Raw genomic sequence first — 17343 nt, forward strand, 5'->3', positions numbered from 1 at the left:
AAAAAATCCCCATGGGAAAACGTAGCGTTAGAACCGTGGTTTAAACCACTCGTATTTCAAACGCAGGACCTTCGAAAAAGTCCGTTGCTGCGGCGCTTCAGAATCCAGCGAACTCTCGTCCTTGTAGTTATTATCTTAAGAATCCACCGACTTATCAGTGGGTTGCAGAATGCAACAATCGAGAACGCACTCCGATCGCTCTACAACTCCTTTGAATTTGTGTTTGGCCACAGCTGCATCATATACCTTTGCAAAGGACAGCACTGAAGGATGCGTCATTCTTTACTGTTTCTTAGAAAATACTGATTTACTATTTATATTGCTAACATACATTTGAAAAGTGATTTTCTATTTACGCTATCCTAAAAAGAGCCGAGCTAAATAAGGTCGAATTTTAATAACTAGCAATGCATAGCTTTGATAAAAGTTTCTTCAATATTCTTTATACCGCAGTATCATCATATAAAACCGCTTGGTAACGAATCATACGATACGACTAATGATCTGTAATGGCAACACCAACACAGCCCCTAGCTGACGAATCCCGGTTGCTATTATAAGGATTTCGCCAGTGCTGCTCACGGCAAGAGTGTACACAAATGCGTTGAAGATAGGTAGATCCTTACCGAACCATTCATCTACGATTGATTTCAGTACATTTGTGTCTATTTATTAGTTCAGCTTTTCAATGTCATAAATCATGCAATAATATGTTACTTAACAACATCAAGTAAGTCTGTGCACCGCCGCATTGCTCAATCATTATCCCGCTTCGTACCGGCTACCCTTACTGCTATAACTTATTCCAGTTCCCGTCGGACGAAGCCCCATTGGATAAATTGTGAGGTCTGCCACCTTCATTTTTTTCTCAATCCCAGCGAAACGAACAATGTCATATCGTGTACTTTACGGGTCGTCATGCGGCAGGCAGGTTCACATTGGCTTCCCTGTGCTTACCCTCGTCAAATGCTGTATGGTAAATCGAACCTACACCACATGCTCTGACATACGCTTGGTCTCATCCGATTTGATTGATTTCTGTCGCTTCGCCACAAGATTCCACCGTTTGTCCATTCGATATGCTTCAACAAACAACTGAGTTAGAAAAAAAAAAATAATTGCATCATAACTCCTACCGAGTTTAAATTAATTTTGTTTTGACGCTCCTTACAGATATTCAAGCCCGAACAACAGACTCTATTTCATGGAGTAGCTATACTCCTGCATTCTTCGACCGTTTACGCAACTTTCGTCTCTTCGTTTTTAAATGGTTTGCCTTCGAATCAAATGTTCTCGCAAGTTCGTTTGCCCAGGTGTAGGGATCAACATTCATACGGCTTTGGAAAACAAAGCGACGTCGATCACTGTATGATGGACGATAGATGTACGTGGATGTGATGGGTACCGATTATTCTGCTACGTGGATGTGATGGTTACCAATTGTTTTGCTTTGCAAACGCGAGGCGTGAAATGGTAAATATTTGGGAGGAGAATAAACTAATCACATCATTTGTATGTGTTTTATCGCAAAGAAAGTTTGCTCCTGTCTTGCTACATCCCATTCATTATGTACTGTCCCATTCTCTGCTCTGTCAACAATAGTAACGGTCTATTGCTCTGTAACCAATAGAACCATGCATATGGTAAGTTATGTCGTACATTCAGTTAGTAAATCTTGATTCACATTTACGTAGACGTGTTGAATACCATGGAAAACAAAAAAGGCATGTATAGAACGTTATCTTAAAAAAAAACAAACAGAAGCGACAACTACGGTGACACCACGCTGTCGAACCCAAATCTCAATCGTAATGTATAACAACCGTCTCAAGCAATCTCTTTGTTTGGTTTACTTTTCCCTTTTCTTTTGTTTCACTATCCTGTGTGAGAGCACACAAAGCCATACCAGAAGCACTACAATTTAGTAAATTTTTGCTAACATAATAAACATACTTCTGCTATTCGCGTGTTTTCAGTTTTAAAATAAAACGATTGGCCTCCGCCGCAGGTAGTAGGGATCCCTCTCGGTCAAATCACTGGCTGTGATCGCCTTAACCGATCGTCTATACGGTGATAGATAATGCATTATTTAACATTTGTCTAGTACGCTGCTAAGCTATTAGTCCGCAAAGGTTTGTTTACAAAAACACATAGTTTGGGCGTACATTAAAAGCTTACTATCAGTATCCGTACCTAGCCGAACCCATGCGCAATAAAATGTTTTTAGATTTGTATCGTGTTTGCTATGTTCTTTAAAAAACAAATGTATACACATGCATACATGAGTATGCACCAATGCGTCAATAGATAAAAAATAAAATAATAAGAATACACCATTTACAACTTACAGCTTAAGGTTTCGCCGCGTCCTTTTCATGCATGTAAACGACCCCCGTACAATGCAGGGTATGGGGAAAAGTGTGAACGTAAAGCAGAAGATCCGTTTGCTTGCCTAATATATTCGGCTCCGTTACGGTTTGCCAGTACACTGAAATCTGTGTCGCGATTTTCGAGCGCTAGATTCCACTTTATGCTTCGAATTTCGCAACATCTGGCAGCGTCCACCAGATGATTTGCGTTAAGCCGTGTTTTTGCTTTTGCGTTTTTTAATTTTTAAACGTGGAATTCGCTAAGTGGTGATCGTACGTATACAAATGCTGACACATCGGCTTCGAAAAGAACCTCGTGAAATGGGCATCTTCTGCGATGCGTAAAAGATTATCTCTTCTACGAAAATAAGGAATTGATTAAAAACCACCAGAACCTTCTCTGTTTAAAAATGCATTAACACTGTCTTTGGACATTGGAGGCGGTGGGAAATATTGAAAAGTTCTGGACCAAAAGGAGCCAGTCTCTGACAAAGGTTATGTTACACACAAACAAAATAAAAAACAGACCAGAAAAATGGAGCGACCATAAAACTAACAAAAGTGTAAATGAATCGCTGATAGAATTAAGGAGGGCGTGGTAGAGAATGAGTAGAGCAGTAGGGTGCATGTTCACAGCACCACCTCGGCGAACCACATGTGCCAAAAGCCGAACTTGGAAACTTAAAATTAATCTAGTGAACCCAATCTCGCAACCAGCAAATTGTTGCCGGGCAGCGGATGCGATAGCGACAGGGGTCCGCGGTGGTGTGTCAACGGTGACAACGACGGGGCGGCATACGCCCAAACACTGACCCAACCCGAAGCACTACGACCACAGATGGTTGTAAACCCCGAACTGTTGACTGTCGCAGGCAGCACACTACGCGCAGCACGCTTTGTAGGCGGGCGGCCGCTCACCCGTGCCCCGATTCACTACCACTCGGTCCGGATTGTCGGTTGTCTCCTTGCCGGCCGTCTTGTCCAGGATCGCTTCGGCGAGTTCGCGGAACGCCAGTTCGATATTGGTATTCGCTTTCGCTGAGGTTTCCATAAAGCGTATGTCGTGCTCGCGGGCAATCTGTAAATCAGCATAAAAAACGAGTTAGAAAAACAGAAAACAATCGTTAAAATCTTGCAATATTGGCCTTTGTCATCACTTGAGGCATTGGTTTTATGGATTTTCGGTTTTGAAAGATACCAAAACGTTTTAAAACGAAACCCGGCAGAGATTTGAAACAAACACAAAGCAATGAGCACTCATTCGCATGAAATATACACAATTCTTCTACATGAAGAGCAGTAGCCGTATGTAGGTTCACTTGCAGCTTGCATAAAAAAAAACAGAATCGCAGAACAACGGTAATCAAGTTTTCTATTCGAGATTTCGAGAGCGTGATTGATGACGGTTTTGAATTACTGCGACCCCGGTGATAAAGGCTAGTATAATCGGAATTGGAATGTAAACCAAAACAAAAACCGCTGTGATTAACAGAGCGGGATGCCTAGCAAGCGATTATGGGAGAAGATTGGATCGGTTCGCGTATGTATGTAGATCATTACGGAATCAACGATCCGATGGCATATACTATCAGGGAGATTTTTTTGAGGTCTATCTCTTTAACCCGCGAGACACTGCGTATTGTCGTGCGGTCGAGCAATAGATGACTTTTTTTTTGCCTCTCGTATATGAGAGTACCGTTCAAATACATCGCAGCATTGTTCAGTTCATCGGCAACCACTGAAATAGCAGCCGCTACTCGGCACTTCTTCTTGACGAGCTCGCCGTTGAACGCGTGTATTTCTGTAATGAACAACGAGTTAGAAGAATGTCTGGGCTACCTACATTTTCGCCCCGCTCCTTGCGCACTGCGCGCTTATCGGCCATATCGCACTTGTTCCCGAGTATCATCTTCTCCACGTCCTCGTTAGCATGCTGCAACAGACAAAGGAAAGCGAATGAGCGAATGGGACCCACACCGAATCGAATCGAAGGCAGTCTGATGCTTACCTCGTCTATATTTCGTAACCATTTGACGATGTTGTCGAAGCTTTTCTCGTTCGTGATGTCGTACACCAGCATGATGCCCATCGCGCCACGATAGTACGAGGTGGTGATGGTATGAAACCGCTCCTGGCCGGCCGTATCCCAGATCTGCAGCTTGATCTTCTTACCGCGCAGCTCGATCGTTTTTATTTTAAAATCGATTCCTGTAACCCATTGAGGCGTAGGAGAAAAACTATGATTAGTAAAACGCTACAATCGGTCCAAGCCTGCGTGACAAATCAATCGGCAAACAAAAAAGGCTGTCATTGGCCAACTGGCCACGCGCAAACACAGATGCGTTCAAATTTCCTCTACACTTCTCGTCATCCCATCATGATACGTTCGACGACCGATCGCTCGGTGATTGATTGATTAACGCTGCTGCATCTCGCCGTGTTCGTGACGATCGAAAAGCGTTCTTCTGGGCTATGATGTTCTTGTGGCGTGATTGACGGACTTTGCCCGAAGAGGAGCAGAGGGAGAAAGAGAAGCTGGGTTCAAGGCACACACGGCTGTCTGCAACATCGATAACCATGCCGATGCCACCGAGACGTGCTAATTGAACAGTAATTAATACCTTCTTCCGCGATAATGGAAGGATAGCGAACGGGCGAGTGCGAGCCCCAGTTCGCTACATCAGGTAGCAGCAACCGGATCAATATATGCGCCAGGAATGGTAAATGATGACTACAAAAGGAAAGGAAACTCATTCGTTCTGGTAGTCATCGAGCTTCTTGGAATTTCACGAAACCAACCGAACCGACCGTGAGTTTCGATAAGGGATGACAAAGAGGGTAAGGGATTAGCCGGTACACTTACGGTGTAATCCGCTCGTTATCACCGAATGTACAACAATCTCTGACGCGTTGCTCGCGCTCTTCCTCCACGTGGTGTCCTTGCGGGTTTGGCAACAACCAGCGATAAATAGGCTAATGGTTGCGCCGATGCATGCCCGCGCCGATGAGCCGAACGCACCGGTCGAATAGGATACGATGCAGAAGTCATCGGATACCCATAGTGTCCCACAGGGGTGACGTGGCAGCGGGGAAAGCAATTGGCGAAAATTATCTAATCAGCTAAGCACTCCCTGAGAGCCGCACCTCGAACCATCGCGCTGCATATTCATCCAACTACAGGCTACCCCTTTTGATAGATGTTACGCGGTCGGTAACCGTTGCCGTTTTGGAGCCATATTGATGGAGCCCATGGTTGTGCCATCGTCCTTCGTATTCGCCAACACGATGACTCATCATCCCCGAAATATGGGAGTTCGATGGTCCCCCGGGGGGGAGGGGTGTGCGTGTCAGAGACCGTGCGACTGACTGACTTTCGAGCCCCGTGGCCTCTGGCCAATAAAAATCGTGCTGTGAGCCGGGTTAGCCGACATGTGTTTGTGGAGGAGCAATAAATGAAGTGGAGCAACGGTTCACGCTGCGCTGCCACCGGCCCAACAACACCCGAACCCCGACCTACGTCGACGAGGAAAGGGTTGCGGAGGCAAAAAGAAAAGAAAAAAAAAACAACAGCATATGCTCCACTCCAGTTGGGCTTTTGTGGGGTGCTTAGCTTAAGCAACCAGGAGCGATCGGATGGTGTATGCGAACTGGCCGCTGATTCGTGGATTTCGTTGCTGTTGGTTTGTGGTGCGCTTTCCACTTCCAGAATCTAAGCCAGACATGGATTTGTGTAGAGTCCAAGGAGGAAGGAGGGAATTTTGCTGAAAATAGAAAATAAACTAAAGTGTGAGCACGGGGGGGAGGGGCCCACCCCGCGCAAAGATTCGTACCGATGGTGGAGATGAACGTCGAGGTGAAGGCATCGTCGGAGAAGCGGAACAGGATGCAGGTTTTGCCGACACCAGAATCACCTATCAGCAACAGCTTAAACAACAGGTCGTACGTCTTCTTCGCCATTACTGTGTGTGTCGGCACGCGGAACGACTAGGGTTTGAAGGTTGATCGGTGCTCGGTTCGGCCCAGCAGCAGGTTTCGCTCGATAAGTTTTTGGGGGAATTGCTGGTACACTAGTGCCGGTCCTGCCTGGCGGGGCTGTCTCGATGTTGCTAGCTTGCCTCCGTACCCGGGGGGGTTGATTGTTAGCCTAGGATGAGTCGGCAGATGCTGGAGCAGGTACGTACTGCACGGGGTGTACGTGTGTTGATCTGCCTGTCCTGGCAGGCGGCACGGACACAGGAGGACACGCTTGCTTTCCAAGCAAGGACCTCAAAAGCACACACAAAAACGGCACCGGTTTACACGTTGATCAGTGCGAGATCTATTACCCGGGGGCACAAGGATACGCTACAGTTGATACACACACACCCACACACACATACACACACGCGCGCGCGTGACTGCACCAATGTGCACAAGGGCACAAACTAACACAGGCTTACACACGCGTACACGGACACTACAGGAAGGGCTTGATGACAAGGGTGGTCGCAGGAAGATTCAAAAGCGCGGCACTGCCCGGGGTTCTCCTACCTCCGTCGTCCTGTTCCGGGGTTCTGGCAAGTAATGCGACGTCGTGCCAGGTGTGGGTTATACACACACACGCGCGCGCGCGGAAGCGATAGATCGACGATCGACGACGAGGGCACCTTGTGCGAAAACGGGGGGGAGGGGGACACCTAGGAGTGCGACGGTGCTCGGATACCGATCCGGTTGGCGTGGCCAACGTGAGAAAAAGCAGCTCGCAGAACTGGCTGGCTGGCTGGCTGGTTGGCCCGCTCGATGATTCACCCCGTGACAGAACACACTTTGTGCATCCAAAGGCAGGGCTGTAACAGGGGTGTTGTCGCTCGAAACCGCTTCCACCTGCTTGCGGCTGGTCTGGCAGAATGTGGACTATAATTATGCTGGGTTCTCCTCCCTTTTGGTCCGGTGTAACGGGGCTGTTGCGCTGGAGCAGCCTAACTACGGAGCGTGATTTGCACTGCTGGGTGCTTCCTGGATCTGCTACTTCTCTTTCTCAGTGCACCTTAATCTGCTGCCGATGATTTCTGATGATGCGTTACACTACGAAACGACTGCGAATCCCGTACGGCGTGTATGTTTGTGCATGTGTTCGGGGTGTGTGCGGTTTGACAGCTAGTGTCAGTCATCGCCTCGCACGCCCTCTCTCCATCTGTCTCTGTCTCTCGTAAATGATGATGCTTTTATGCTGCGCCTTAAGCGGCCCATAGACGATCAACTTTATTTGTCAACTCTTGCATGCAAGTCGATTGACACCAATATATTTATCGTGTGTGGGCTATTTGAAGCTTGTGTCAAAAAAGTTGAAGATTTTCAGCCAGCTGAAAATATATTGATGAGGCTGAATAATGGCGTCGCCTGTGGGTCACATTAACGAACACGATGCGTCTGTGGCCCTGATTGATGAAACATTAAGGACTAGGCCAATTTATGCCCACATATGAGCAATAAAAATAAAATGACAGTTCGACGCAATTCTTGCATCCGAAACATTGACAAATAAAGTTGATCGTCTATGGGCCGCTTTACTGATATCATCTGTTGTTTTACCGTCAACATATTTCAGTGTTTACAACAGGGAAACCAAGCAGGCGCTGGTGTTGGCTGTAGTTGGCTGCCCGCAATAAGGAGAGCGGCATTCCAAGGACTTATTGTCGAATGCAATGACGAAACGCTGGGGTGCGCTGAAACATGAAGACGCCGAACGGAAGAAAGAGGTGCAGAGCAATGGTATCCTGCTGCCGATCAGTAAGATGGTACAATTTCAACAAATCAAACTACCCTACACCATTACCAAAGCCAAGCGGTATGTGTACAAACGGCAAATCCACATCCATGGTCATGGCCATGGCTAATGCAACACCGATTCTGTCCCTTCCAGGTTGCCACTGAAGAACTCACTCGTTACGCAAACGGTGGAGGTGATGAAGCAAACGGAGATGATCCAGACGCTGATCGACACCTACTCGACCAAGTCCGGGTGCGGGTACATCCTGAACCCGTGCCAGCTGATGCCGACGGTACACTTTCCCGCCAGCAACGTGGCCGACCTGACGCGCAACGAGCGCGTGACGAGACCGTTCTGGTTCGTGCCGTACACGAGTACCCCGTTCACGCGGGGCGAACCGAAAAACCACGTACAGCTGTCGCGAGCCGTCGTCCTGCAGGCCCTGCGGAAGGCCGCCTGCGGGCTACTGTGTATGGTCGGGTTTTCCGAGATCAACGAGTCCGCGCTAACGATGTTTGTGGACGGGCTGGACCAGCACATGGCCCTGCTCGTGCACAGCCTGCGGGGCGTGATGGGGAACCAGGCGGACGAGCGCAATCCATTGCCGGATGCGCTGATGCTGGAACGGATGCACCAGTGGCTCGAGCGGACCAGCCTGTGCAACCTGCACAACTACGAAAAGCAGCTCACCGCCAAGAATCGCTACGAGGTGCGCGAGTTTCGTGACATTTCGGAGGAGTACGAACGGCTGCTGCAGGAGAACCAGCTGACCGTGCAGAGCATGCAGCAGAAGCTGGGCGAAATCAAGGAGGAAGAGTACTTGAATTTCATCGACTCCCAGTCCCACTCGTCGAACGGTACGATCCTGGAGGGGACGACGCTGAGCATCGTTAACTTTATCAACGGTGAATCGGTGAATGGGTAAGTACTACGGGCGCCGGTCCGTTGGACTCATCTGGCCCAAAAATTCATCTCTTCTGTTCGTTTCCATTACCGGTCTTTCCCCGTAGGTTCAAGGAAATCCTCGATGGAGAGTTGCTCGAGGCGAATAGTGCACAGGAGCCGAAGGATAAAATGTACCAGCAGGTCTATCAGGGGCAACACTTTGCCCCAGCATGAGTTTTACCTACCTGTCTCGGTGCCTGATGTTCCATTCGGCCATAATTACCGATCCTAGATACTTTTTTTTATACGTTTTATTTTAAAGACTTTGAGCCTTGGGCCTATTCTTTCGTCTCTTGCATTCGTATGCAGACTCGTAGACTCGTTTTAATTGAGTGTTTTTGTAAAAAAAATTCATCATTCATATAATATTTTCATCATTCATCAAGCCAGTATGCCGATGATTGCTTGTGATGCACCACAAATGATTATTATTAAATCAATGTTGTATTGTAATTATGTAGGTAATTCAGATGTACAATTATAGACTGAATAGTGTGAATATAAGCAAATGATAATCCCACAGGTGTGCTGTTGGTTTCGAGTGTTTATTGTACGTAGCATGAAAATGCACTGACCTATTGTATTCATAGCTAGAGGTATCCTCGGGAACATTGGTGAAAAAAGCCTTACATTAATACATTACACATTATGTTATGCCCCGTACAAGTTATAGATGTTTGACCGACAATATCCCTCCTGTATTTCCTTTTCATAATGCACGCTAGCTGGAACAACGGCCGAGATTAACTCATTTATGTATTGGATAGCTCAGCATCGTGCAATGGAATGTCGAATTCGCTGGTCGTGTCGTGTTCTTATACAATTTGCGAGGCAGAACCAAACCGGCAGGAGTGGGTGTGGGATCTGTGAGCAACGAGTCGAGCGTCTCACTCTCAAGAGAGCTGGGGGATAAGATAAGGAATCGCAAAATGCACAATGACGCGCACTTGTAACCGATACGCTTTAAAGCAAGCACTTGGCCTCTTACACTAAGCCTCACTAGTCGTAAGGCTGTTGATTTTTCTTCTCGTTTTGTTTTAAATTAGACAGACTAAGCGATCCAATGTGGTGTATGAAACAAAAAAAAAGAAGGGATGCTTGGTTTTGGTAACATATTGCAAATAATATAACCGAGTGGCATACACTTGTTGTACACGCGCCATCGCCGACACAAAGTCCCTGGCCGAGCTAGACGTGGATGAGATTTTCACCTAGCAAACCGTACAGTGAGATCGTACAGGTGTCCCTGCCCTTTCTTTTCTGTCGGTTGATGAGGGAGTTGTGAACGACATACTTTAGATTTCGTAGACCACGTACACCGCCTATCTGTGACTAGTCGTTCCCTCGTCAATCCCGCATGCAAACTAGAGCATCCGGGGCATTCGTGCTTTACGCCGGTTGAGCATCTTCCGTGGTGGTAAGCTGAATTCGGTTTAACAGCTCTGCCTCCCTTCCTATTTCGATCACAGCGTTGGTGACAGCCGCGCCCTGCTGCTGGCTGATATCGTGTTCGATGCTGGCAGCGCCGATCGTTTCGGTATGTGGCCTCACTTCAGGGCCCTGCGATTCCACCTTCCACTCGGTCACCTCCTGTTGCGGTGAGACGGATGGGCTTTGAGCCGGGACAGGCGTTGTAAGGGTGTTCCACCAGCTGGAAAAGGCACCCTTCGCGGTGGTGATGGCTGTACCGACGACGCGGCTGGTGCTGGTAACAGCTTGATTCAGCTTGCGACCTCCATCGCTGTTCTGCATCGTTCTGGAAACCGTAAGAATGTAAAATGGTGATTGCACGAACATCATCGGTGGCGGTGGCGGTGACGTGGTTGCTTGCTTGCGTTTGCCACACTTACTGTGCAATTTTCAGCTTCATATCTGCAACCGAGAGAGATCCTGCGAACGGGTGACCGCCGAGTAGGTCGTCAAACGCCGGTATACTGCCCTCGCCGGTCCGCTTGAGCCAGTCTTTGTAGCAGTGCGTCGCTTTGAACGCAGTCATGAAGTGTGCGTTGAAATTGTCCTGCTTCGTGCCTTCTTCTGCAAAGATGTGTAGCAGGCAATGAAGGAAATCGCTTTAGCATAAACATACGCATACGAGTCGAACGTAGCCAGGGCGAAGGTGCCTACCGAGGGAGGTTTTGAGAAGTGCCACCGTGTAACCGTACAGCTGATTGCGTATCCAACACTCACTGCCTTCCGCGTCCTCGCGGGGCGTTTGCGCGTTGCGCACGACATAGTCGATGAAGCGCAGGTCCTCGGTGGTAAGGTGCAGTTGCCGCTTGGTTTCGAGATCGAGCATCTCGATGATGCCGCCCTCGACGTCGACCAGCACGTTTGCCAGCTGGCGCTTGTGCTGAAACAGCACATTGGACGTGCCGATCGTGTAGCTGTGGACGGCCGGGTCCGTCAGCAGATCCAAATAGGGCAGCGAAAGGTACGGTAGGCAGAGGTTGCCATCACCGAAGAGCCGGAGCGGGGCTCCCCACGAACCTGGCTCGATTGCACACAGACTCTCGAAGTTGGGCGCGATTTGGTACATGCTCGCATCGCGCACCAGCTCTGCCGACGAGCGGCGTTTCTTCGGCACGTCCTGGTCGCCCACAACGAACGACGACGATGACGAGTCGGACAGGGATGATTGGTCTTCGGAGTGAGTGAGGTTTTCGGGATTGCTGCCACCGATGACTGCGGCGGCGGAAGAGTCACCGCACTCGTCGCGTTTCGTCTGCGCTGTCACCTCACAGGCAACTGCATCCGACTGTTCTTGATTGGCGACCGTTTCTTTATGCACATTACTGGCCGCCTCCTGTGCGCTATGCTCTTGATTGGTGGGTGATAGTGGTTGACCGGTAGTGGGTGCGTTGATTGGCGGTTCCTCTGATATTGTTCTAATGGTGGGAAAGGAAGCGATAAAAACCGAAACATTTGAACCATCTGTGTCATACCCATTCCAGATGGCCCAGAACGGTGGTTTAACCTACTTGACACAGGCTACCTGCTGAAAGCCTTTACTAATCAGCTCTGGATGCAGCGAGACAACGCTCAGTATCAGTGAGCACGTTGGATGTACCGGCGAGCCAAAGTAAAGCACACGTTTCTGCAGCAGCTGCAGCTTGAACAGTATTAGCATCTTGTGTTTCCACCTGGGGAAAAAGGAAGCGGCCGCTCGGTTAGCGGTTACCCTCTACTAGCCTATGCTAGACGACAGCCGGCGAATACCGGGCCGGTGGAGCGCTTACTTGAGCAGCAAATCCCGCAACGGCATACCGACGAAGAGTAGGCGCGACGGGCCAATGATGTCCTGCGGCTCGAGACAAGCGTTCAGCTGCTCGTACGCCTTCTCCAGCAGCTCGGTGGTGGCGAAGTCGCCCTGCTCAAAGTAAGCACGCGCAATCAGCGACAGTTTCACCTCGACGTAGCCATAGATGGGAACCGACAATAGTGCGCACACCGATTTCTGTACGGTGCTGCGCGTCAGATCGGCGGTACGATTCTTCACGTCCTCGATCGCGATTTGGCGGTAGCAGGAGATGCCGAACACCGATTGCTGTGGCTCGGTTAGGCTGGGCAGGTTGAAGCACACGGTGTCGGAGTTGAAGTTGTGTGAGCCGTCCGGCAGTGCAAGCGTGGGCAGATACTTCCAGCCGGATGGGCATTCGTTCTTGCCCTCGGTTCCCGGCACCAGCGGTGGGTAGGAAAACTCCACCTGAAACAAAGAGCAAACGTGGGTGTTCTCTGGTCTCTGGTCATATGGTTAGCGGTGAGCGCGGACCGCCACCCCTTTTACCTGACAGCCTTTCTTGTGATGAAAGCCAACGACCACAATGTTCAACACCGGTTTCTTGAGCTCCATGCCGACACACCGAGTCCCCTTGCCACCGGTCAAAGAATCGATTGCTGATCGACTAACCGCCCAATCTATCCAGCAGCTTTTCCAGTCTGTTTCCGTTCCGTTCCGTTCCGTTCGTCCGCCAACTACTCAGTCTGCCGCATAAAAAGGATTCAGCACCAGGAAATGATGAGTCGTCCAGTCCCGTTTCGTAGGCTGCTGCGAATCCGCGAATACCGAATACCCGCTGCTTGCTGCCGGATACCACTGAGAGTCCTTTTTTTTGGTGCCGCCTACTTGGTTCTACACAGGAGAAAACGCGATTGCTGCAACACAGAGCAATGCATCGTTTCACGGCGCCAGCTGATGATCAGTGAAGCGATAAATTTGCGAAAACATAAGCGCCACCAAAGCGTATTAAGGAAACAGCGCAGAACATGCAGAACAAAATCCAAAGTGCATTAAGGAAGCAGGTGAAGCCATCAGTACAACTCACCCCTAAATGATAAGGACACCAATTACTAACCAAACTATGGAAAATCTGCGGAAAAACAGCGTTTAAAAGCTGCTGGATCGCGGAAACTGGCCGCATAAACATAGGTCAGCAACATTCGAGCAGTGAATCCGCAACATATTCGAGCTCCAAACCAAACCAAAACATCATCCCAAATGTTTAAATTTTTCATTATTCTAAAAAATTCTTTCATTCCCGGAAGAAATTCCGTGTGCACCCCTGTTGACACAGAACATTTTCTCCTGTTAGAGTGTTTCTACACACAGCCAAAATTCGCGCTGCGAGTGCGCAATGGTCGACAAACGTCAAAAACTCCATATAAAGTTTGACTTTTGCCGACAATTGCGCTGCGAAATTGAAAATTTTAGCGCAGTGTAGAAACACTCTTAAGGCTCCTGTTCAGGCTTAACAGGAGCCTTAACAGGAGAAAATGTTCTGTGTCAACGGGGTTATTCGCTTATTATCTTCGCTAGAAATGTTCACCACCTAGAAATTGTAATTGCCTTATCTCGGATTTTTCGCTGTTTCTCCGATGTTATTCCATGGTTTTGGTTAAAAGTTCCGTCCTTTACATTAACCGCAGTTTCCTTGATACACTTTGCGTGTGCTACCGTGTCGGTAATCATTTTTCGTGGTATTTTTGCCACATATTCTGCCAGTGAAAGCATAGGACAACATATTATCAAATCCATATCGGTGGCTGTGCGGTTCTTTCAAGATGATGCAGCAAAAGGGAAAGGTAAAATGGGGAGTAACGCTCGCCGGACAACCCAGTCATCTTAAATTTCATCCATACGGTGGTATATTGCATCACGGTCTGCCTAAATTTACAGTAGGAACAATGCAGCGTACGCCTTAAAAAAGGCAAAACAGAATGCAAACGGATGGAATTGGTGGCACGGATCGGTTACAAAACGTCGATGTATGACTAAACAATGTCCTTTCATTCCGATAGGTTCCGACTGAGGATGATGTTCGATACTTCACCAAATATACCAGCATGCCGACATTTCAAAGCCCAGTCGAGGGGCAGCTATCTTATGCTATGTGGCTCAGCGAAACAAAATGGTTCATTAAGGACATGCGGGAGTTATTGCTGCTGAAACATGATAGGTGTGCTGGTTTCCATTTCATCGCCGTATTTCAATCATGATGTGAATTTAGTCATGCATCTAAACACTATGTGCTTTATGGTTCTTTCAGATTTTGGCATACCTTCATGAACAATGAGATGGCCATGGAAAGTGTATTATCGTTTATGCAAAATGCAATACCTATGTATCTAACGTACAAGTTGAACTCTTTGGAAAACAAAGAGATAGCCAAACTGTACTCGCTGGCTCACAAGACCGTTTACCAGATCATCTGCCGCTTAACTACGCCTCAGAAGAACAGACATGATTCGATGGATCGCCAGTTGTTTGCAAACATGATTTACGACCATTTTACGGTGTCAATGCCACTTATCTTTGATTTTATTTTTATCTATGGTCGCGGTAATGAAAAGGTATCATCGATCGTGGAATCCATTGTAAAATTGCAGCCAAAATATGAGGTGGACCTGAAAATGGGCCTCCAGTATCTCATAAATGTATGAATGATAGTTGCCTGTAGCCTGACCCTGTGATTCATATTAATTATTTATCTTTACCCTTCTTTTTGTAGGTGTTTGCTTCGATTCAAGCACGTTGCGAATCGGAAATACGTAATCAAAATTTGTCAGAAAGTGTTTTGATAGATTTGGTCCTCTACGCTCTTGATTGCAGTTACAACTTAGGCTCGTTAGTAGGGGTATCTGCTGTTATGCGGAATATGTGCTGCGATGTAAGCATGGAGTATCCGATAAGCAACTTTTACGAAAACGTCGTTGTTGCTCTGTATGCTTGCATCCAGTCAGAGAATGAAAATTCGGAATACTTAACACGTCTCAATGACTCGCGCATTGAGCTTCTCCATGCATTCCGATCGATCATCCACGTCCATTTGGATAAAATTCTACAAGATCCTGAAAATAGTCTTCTTTCGGCGGACAAATTCCTGGGGATTTTAACCGAGTGCTTGGCAAATAATGTGTTTGTAAATGACTACAAGAATCAGTATCCAATAGACGTTGATTTTGAAATATTAGAGCAGGCGTACAGCTCGGTGGACAAAATTGAGTTAGATTTCATCCGGAACGCGTACACGGCTTCTACCGACGAAGAAGGAAATGGCCAGAAGAACAATCGTCGCAGCCAGCCTCTGGAAAAAGCAATTCATACATCAGACTCAAATGAAACACAGAACTGCAGAAACGAAGCAGAGAAGGCTCATGAGGTACAAAGTAGTGTACAATACGTGCTGGATATTCTACCGCATCTGGATCCAGATTATGTACGAGGAGTAATTGAACACTTTGACTGCGTTGAGAAGGCATTAGCTGTTTTATTAGAAGGCAATGAAGATACACAGCTCATTAACGACTCCAAGAAAGATACAAATGGTGAAATCGTACCGGAAGATCCCTTGGATTCGTTTTACCTGCAAACTGGGATTGATAGACTGAACATCTACGATGGTGACGAGTTTGATGTGATGAGCAAAAGCAATGTAAAAGGAACGATCAAGAAGGGCAAAGGTATGCCTGGCAATCCAAAGTCGTTCAGAGAACTCATGGACGATAAACGCCACGTGAACGAAATGCGCCATGTCTACAGCCAGTACAGTACTCTAGTTGATATGGACGACGATGAGTATGATGATACGTTCGAGGCAATGGCCGAAAGTGAATCCCGACACATAAAATTGGCTAAAGGGGCTAAAAATTTAGTCATCGAAGAATCGGACAATGACGATGAAGCCGATACCGAGGATAGTGAAACTGAGTCGGAACCAAACAAAAGGGCTGGATTTGATTTTTGTGAAAACCCTGAAATAGCAAGAAAGCGATACGAGGAGCGACTCAACTCCAAGGGTGTTAAAGCACATGCACCAAGAGAGGCTGCCGACGTTCGAGGCAATCCAAAAGGCCAAGGGCAAGATTCCAAAGTGTTGCAAAATAGAAAAAATAAGAATGAACATAAGGCATCTCAAGGCAACCACAATAGAAAACGTGGAGCAACGTTTAAAAGGAGCCGCGGCATGGTTCCTTCCTGAAGATTCAATGGCAGGCAGTATGGTTTATGTTCGGATTATTAATTAAATTAAATTAATTAAAGGTTACCGGTTAATTCGAATTTATATCATTCAAGATTTATTCACGATACTAGTTGTTACTAGTGCCTTGTTGATGTTTCTCGGGATTTACTCGTTGACGATTTCTGTGGAGCAAAAGCAAGAGTGGTGTGTTAACTTGATTGACAAAAACGGAAAATACAATGCTGTCCATGCAAATCTGTCAGTAGCAAACATTAACAAACTCAAATTATTAGTGTTGGGGCACGCAAATCAAACCGGGCAATGCCCAAAACGCGCACTTACGATAGGCAACTAAGTGGAAGAACGAACATATCATTTTTCATCTGTAAAACGATTCCAGGATAATTCAGATTTTAGTTTTGAATAGGAGAGATCATACGATTATGACCCGCACCATGTACATAAGAATATATTCCTCTGTTTTGTTTTTAAATGCAATACAAGAACTACTGCTATCCGAGAATATCCGTGTCAAATAAAAATAGAATGAGATAAGTTCTGAATTTATGGCCGGATGTTTAAGCCATGGCTATGATTCTCTGCATTATCCAATGTAGAATAACGATGCACCAATGCCAAAAGCCTCCTCCTGTCCTGTTTCCTTCTCGGTTCTCTGGATCTTTCTCTATTTATATAATAGACCTTCATACCCACTTTGGCCTCTACTTACTCTCTGGCTTTCCACCTTGCCACTTCGTAAACTTGATGTGCGAATCATCCCGCCGGGCAGCCTGAACTCTTAGATCAGGCTTTAACGCCTTCC

At 47.2% G+C, this 17343-nt stretch overlaps 5 protein-coding genes across 10 annotated transcripts in view; 2 read left to right on the forward strand and 3 right to left on the reverse strand.

Annotated features, from left to right (window-relative positions):
- Positions 1-644: 644 nt before the first annotated feature.
- LOC126574031 (ras-related protein Rab-10) lies at positions 645-7469 on the reverse strand. Its single transcript, XM_050233997.1, has 4 exons — positions 6200-7469; positions 4378-4577; positions 4213-4302; positions 645-3447 (listed from the first exon to the last, which is right to left on the reverse strand). The coding sequence occupies exons 1-4, from the start codon at positions 6324-6326 to the stop codon at positions 3250-3252; spliced, it is 615 nt and encodes a 204-aa protein (XP_050089954.1). The 5' UTR covers positions 6327-7469; the 3' UTR covers positions 645-3249.
- A 462-nt stretch (positions 7470-7931) lies between these two features.
- LOC126570183 (uncharacterized) lies at positions 7932-9585 on the forward strand. Its single transcript, XM_050227751.1, has 3 exons — positions 7932-8196; positions 8272-9039; positions 9129-9585. The coding sequence occupies exons 1-3, from the start codon at positions 8054-8056 to the stop codon at positions 9235-9237; spliced, it is 1020 nt and encodes a 339-aa protein (XP_050083708.1). The 5' UTR covers positions 7932-8053; the 3' UTR covers positions 9238-9585.
- Positions 9586-9737: 152 nt separating this feature from the next.
- On the forward strand, positions 9738-16547 carry LOC126570153 (activating signal cointegrator 1 complex subunit 2). 3 transcript variants are annotated; one of them, XM_050227716.1, is made up of 4 exons: positions 9738-10170; positions 14359-14516; positions 14607-14994; positions 15069-16547. In XM_050227716.1, exons 2-4 carry the CDS (start codon positions 14404-14406, stop codon positions 16536-16538), a joined length of 1971 nt encoding a protein of 656 aa, XP_050083673.1. In that variant the 5' UTR covers positions 9738-10170; positions 14359-14403; the 3' UTR covers positions 16539-16547. The 3 variants fall into 3 exon arrangements, with proteins under 3 accessions (XP_050083673.1, XP_050083657.1, XP_050083666.1); XM_050227700.1 differs by lacking the exon at positions 9738-10170 and adding an exon at positions 13739-14142; XM_050227709.1 differs by lacking the exon at positions 9738-10170 and adding an exon at positions 14273-14296.
- Positions 10161-13638, reverse strand: LOC126570170 (late secretory pathway protein AVL9 homolog). 2 transcript variants are annotated; one of them, XM_050227738.1, is made up of 7 exons: positions 13386-13638; positions 12848-13215; positions 12300-12766; positions 12042-12203; positions 11188-11948; positions 10914-11097; positions 10161-10819 (listed from the first exon to the last, which is right to left on the reverse strand). In XM_050227738.1, the coding sequence occupies exons 2-7, from the start codon at positions 12911-12913 to the stop codon at positions 10453-10455; spliced, it is 2007 nt and encodes a 668-aa protein (XP_050083695.1). In that variant the 5' UTR covers positions 12914-13215; positions 13386-13638; the 3' UTR covers positions 10161-10452. The 2 variants fall into 2 exon arrangements, with proteins under 2 accessions (XP_050083695.1, XP_050083687.1); XM_050227730.1 differs by having other exon boundaries at positions 12848-13252.
- A 65-nt stretch (positions 16548-16612) lies between the features above and the next one.
- LOC126570188 (protein stunted) overlaps positions 16613-17343 on the reverse strand; it is a 1153-nt gene continuing 422 nt past the window's right edge. Inside the window, exons 3-5 of one of the 3 annotated variants that reach the window (XM_050227774.1) lie at positions 17251-17343; positions 16863-16903; positions 16613-16702 (exon numbers count right to left, since the gene is read on the reverse strand). The exon at positions 17251-17343 is cut by the window's right edge and continues 38 nt beyond it. In XM_050227774.1, the coding sequence (XP_050083731.1) occupies positions 16893-16903; positions 17251-17343 (104 nt within the window). In that variant the 3' untranslated portion in view covers positions 16613-16702; positions 16863-16892. Of the gene's footprint in view, positions 16703-16862; positions 16904-17242 lie in introns of those variants that run through there. The other 2 variants (XM_050227765.1, XM_050227783.1) reach the window with 2 other exon arrangements.

Source organism: Anopheles aquasalis, chromosome X, assembly GCF_943734665.1.
Source record: "Anopheles aquasalis chromosome X, idAnoAquaMG_Q_19, whole genome shotgun sequence".
Lineage (NCBI taxonomy): Eukaryota > Metazoa > Arthropoda > Insecta > Diptera > Culicidae > Anopheles > Anopheles aquasalis.

Excerpts from the sequence above, each read along its gene's own strand:
- LOC126574031 (XM_050233997.1), bottom strand. The coding sequence starts at position 6,326 with ATGGCGAAGAAGACGTACGACCTGTTGTTTAAGCTGTTGCTGATAGGT. Across the intron at positions 4,578-6,199 it reads GACGTTCATCTCCACCATCG|GAATCGATTTTAAAATAAAA; the intron begins GTACGAATCTTT and ends AATGGGTTACAG. Across the intron at positions 4,303-4,377 it reads GGTTACGAAATATAGACGAG|CATGCTAACGAGGACGTGGA; the intron begins GTAAGCATCAGA and ends TGTCTGTTGCAG.
- LOC126570183 (XM_050227751.1), top strand. The coding sequence starts at position 8,054 with ATGACGAAACGCTGGGGTGCGCTGAAACATGAAGACGCCGAACGGAAG. Across the intron at positions 8,197-8,271 it reads ACCATTACCAAAGCCAAGCG|GTTGCCACTGAAGAACTCAC; the intron begins GTATGTGTACAA and ends TGTCCCTTCCAG. Across the intron at positions 9,040-9,128 it reads AACGGTGAATCGGTGAATGG|GTTCAAGGAAATCCTCGATG; the intron begins GTAAGTACTACG and ends CTTTCCCCGTAG.
- LOC126570170 (XM_050227738.1), bottom strand. The coding sequence starts at position 12,913 with ATGGAGCTCAAGAAACCGGTGTTGAACATTGTGGTCGTTGGCTTTCAT. Across the intron at positions 12,204-12,299 it reads TTGCGGGATTTGCTGCTCAA|GTGGAAACACAAGATGCTAA; the intron begins GTAAGCGCTCCA and ends CTTTTTCCCCAG. Across the intron at positions 11,949-12,041 it reads CAGCAGGTAGCCTGTGTCAA|AACAATATCAGAGGAACCGC; the intron begins GTAGGTTAAACC and ends TCCCACCATTAG.
- LOC126570153 (XM_050227700.1), top strand. The coding sequence starts at position 14,122 with ATGATGCAGCAAAAGGGAAAG. Across the intron at positions 14,143-14,358 it reads TGATGCAGCAAAAGGGAAAG|GTTCCGACTGAGGATGATGT; the intron begins GTAAAATGGGGA and ends TCATTCCGATAG. Across the intron at positions 14,995-15,068 it reads GCCTCCAGTATCTCATAAAT|GTGTTTGCTTCGATTCAAGC; the intron begins GTATGAATGATA and ends TTCTTTTTGTAG.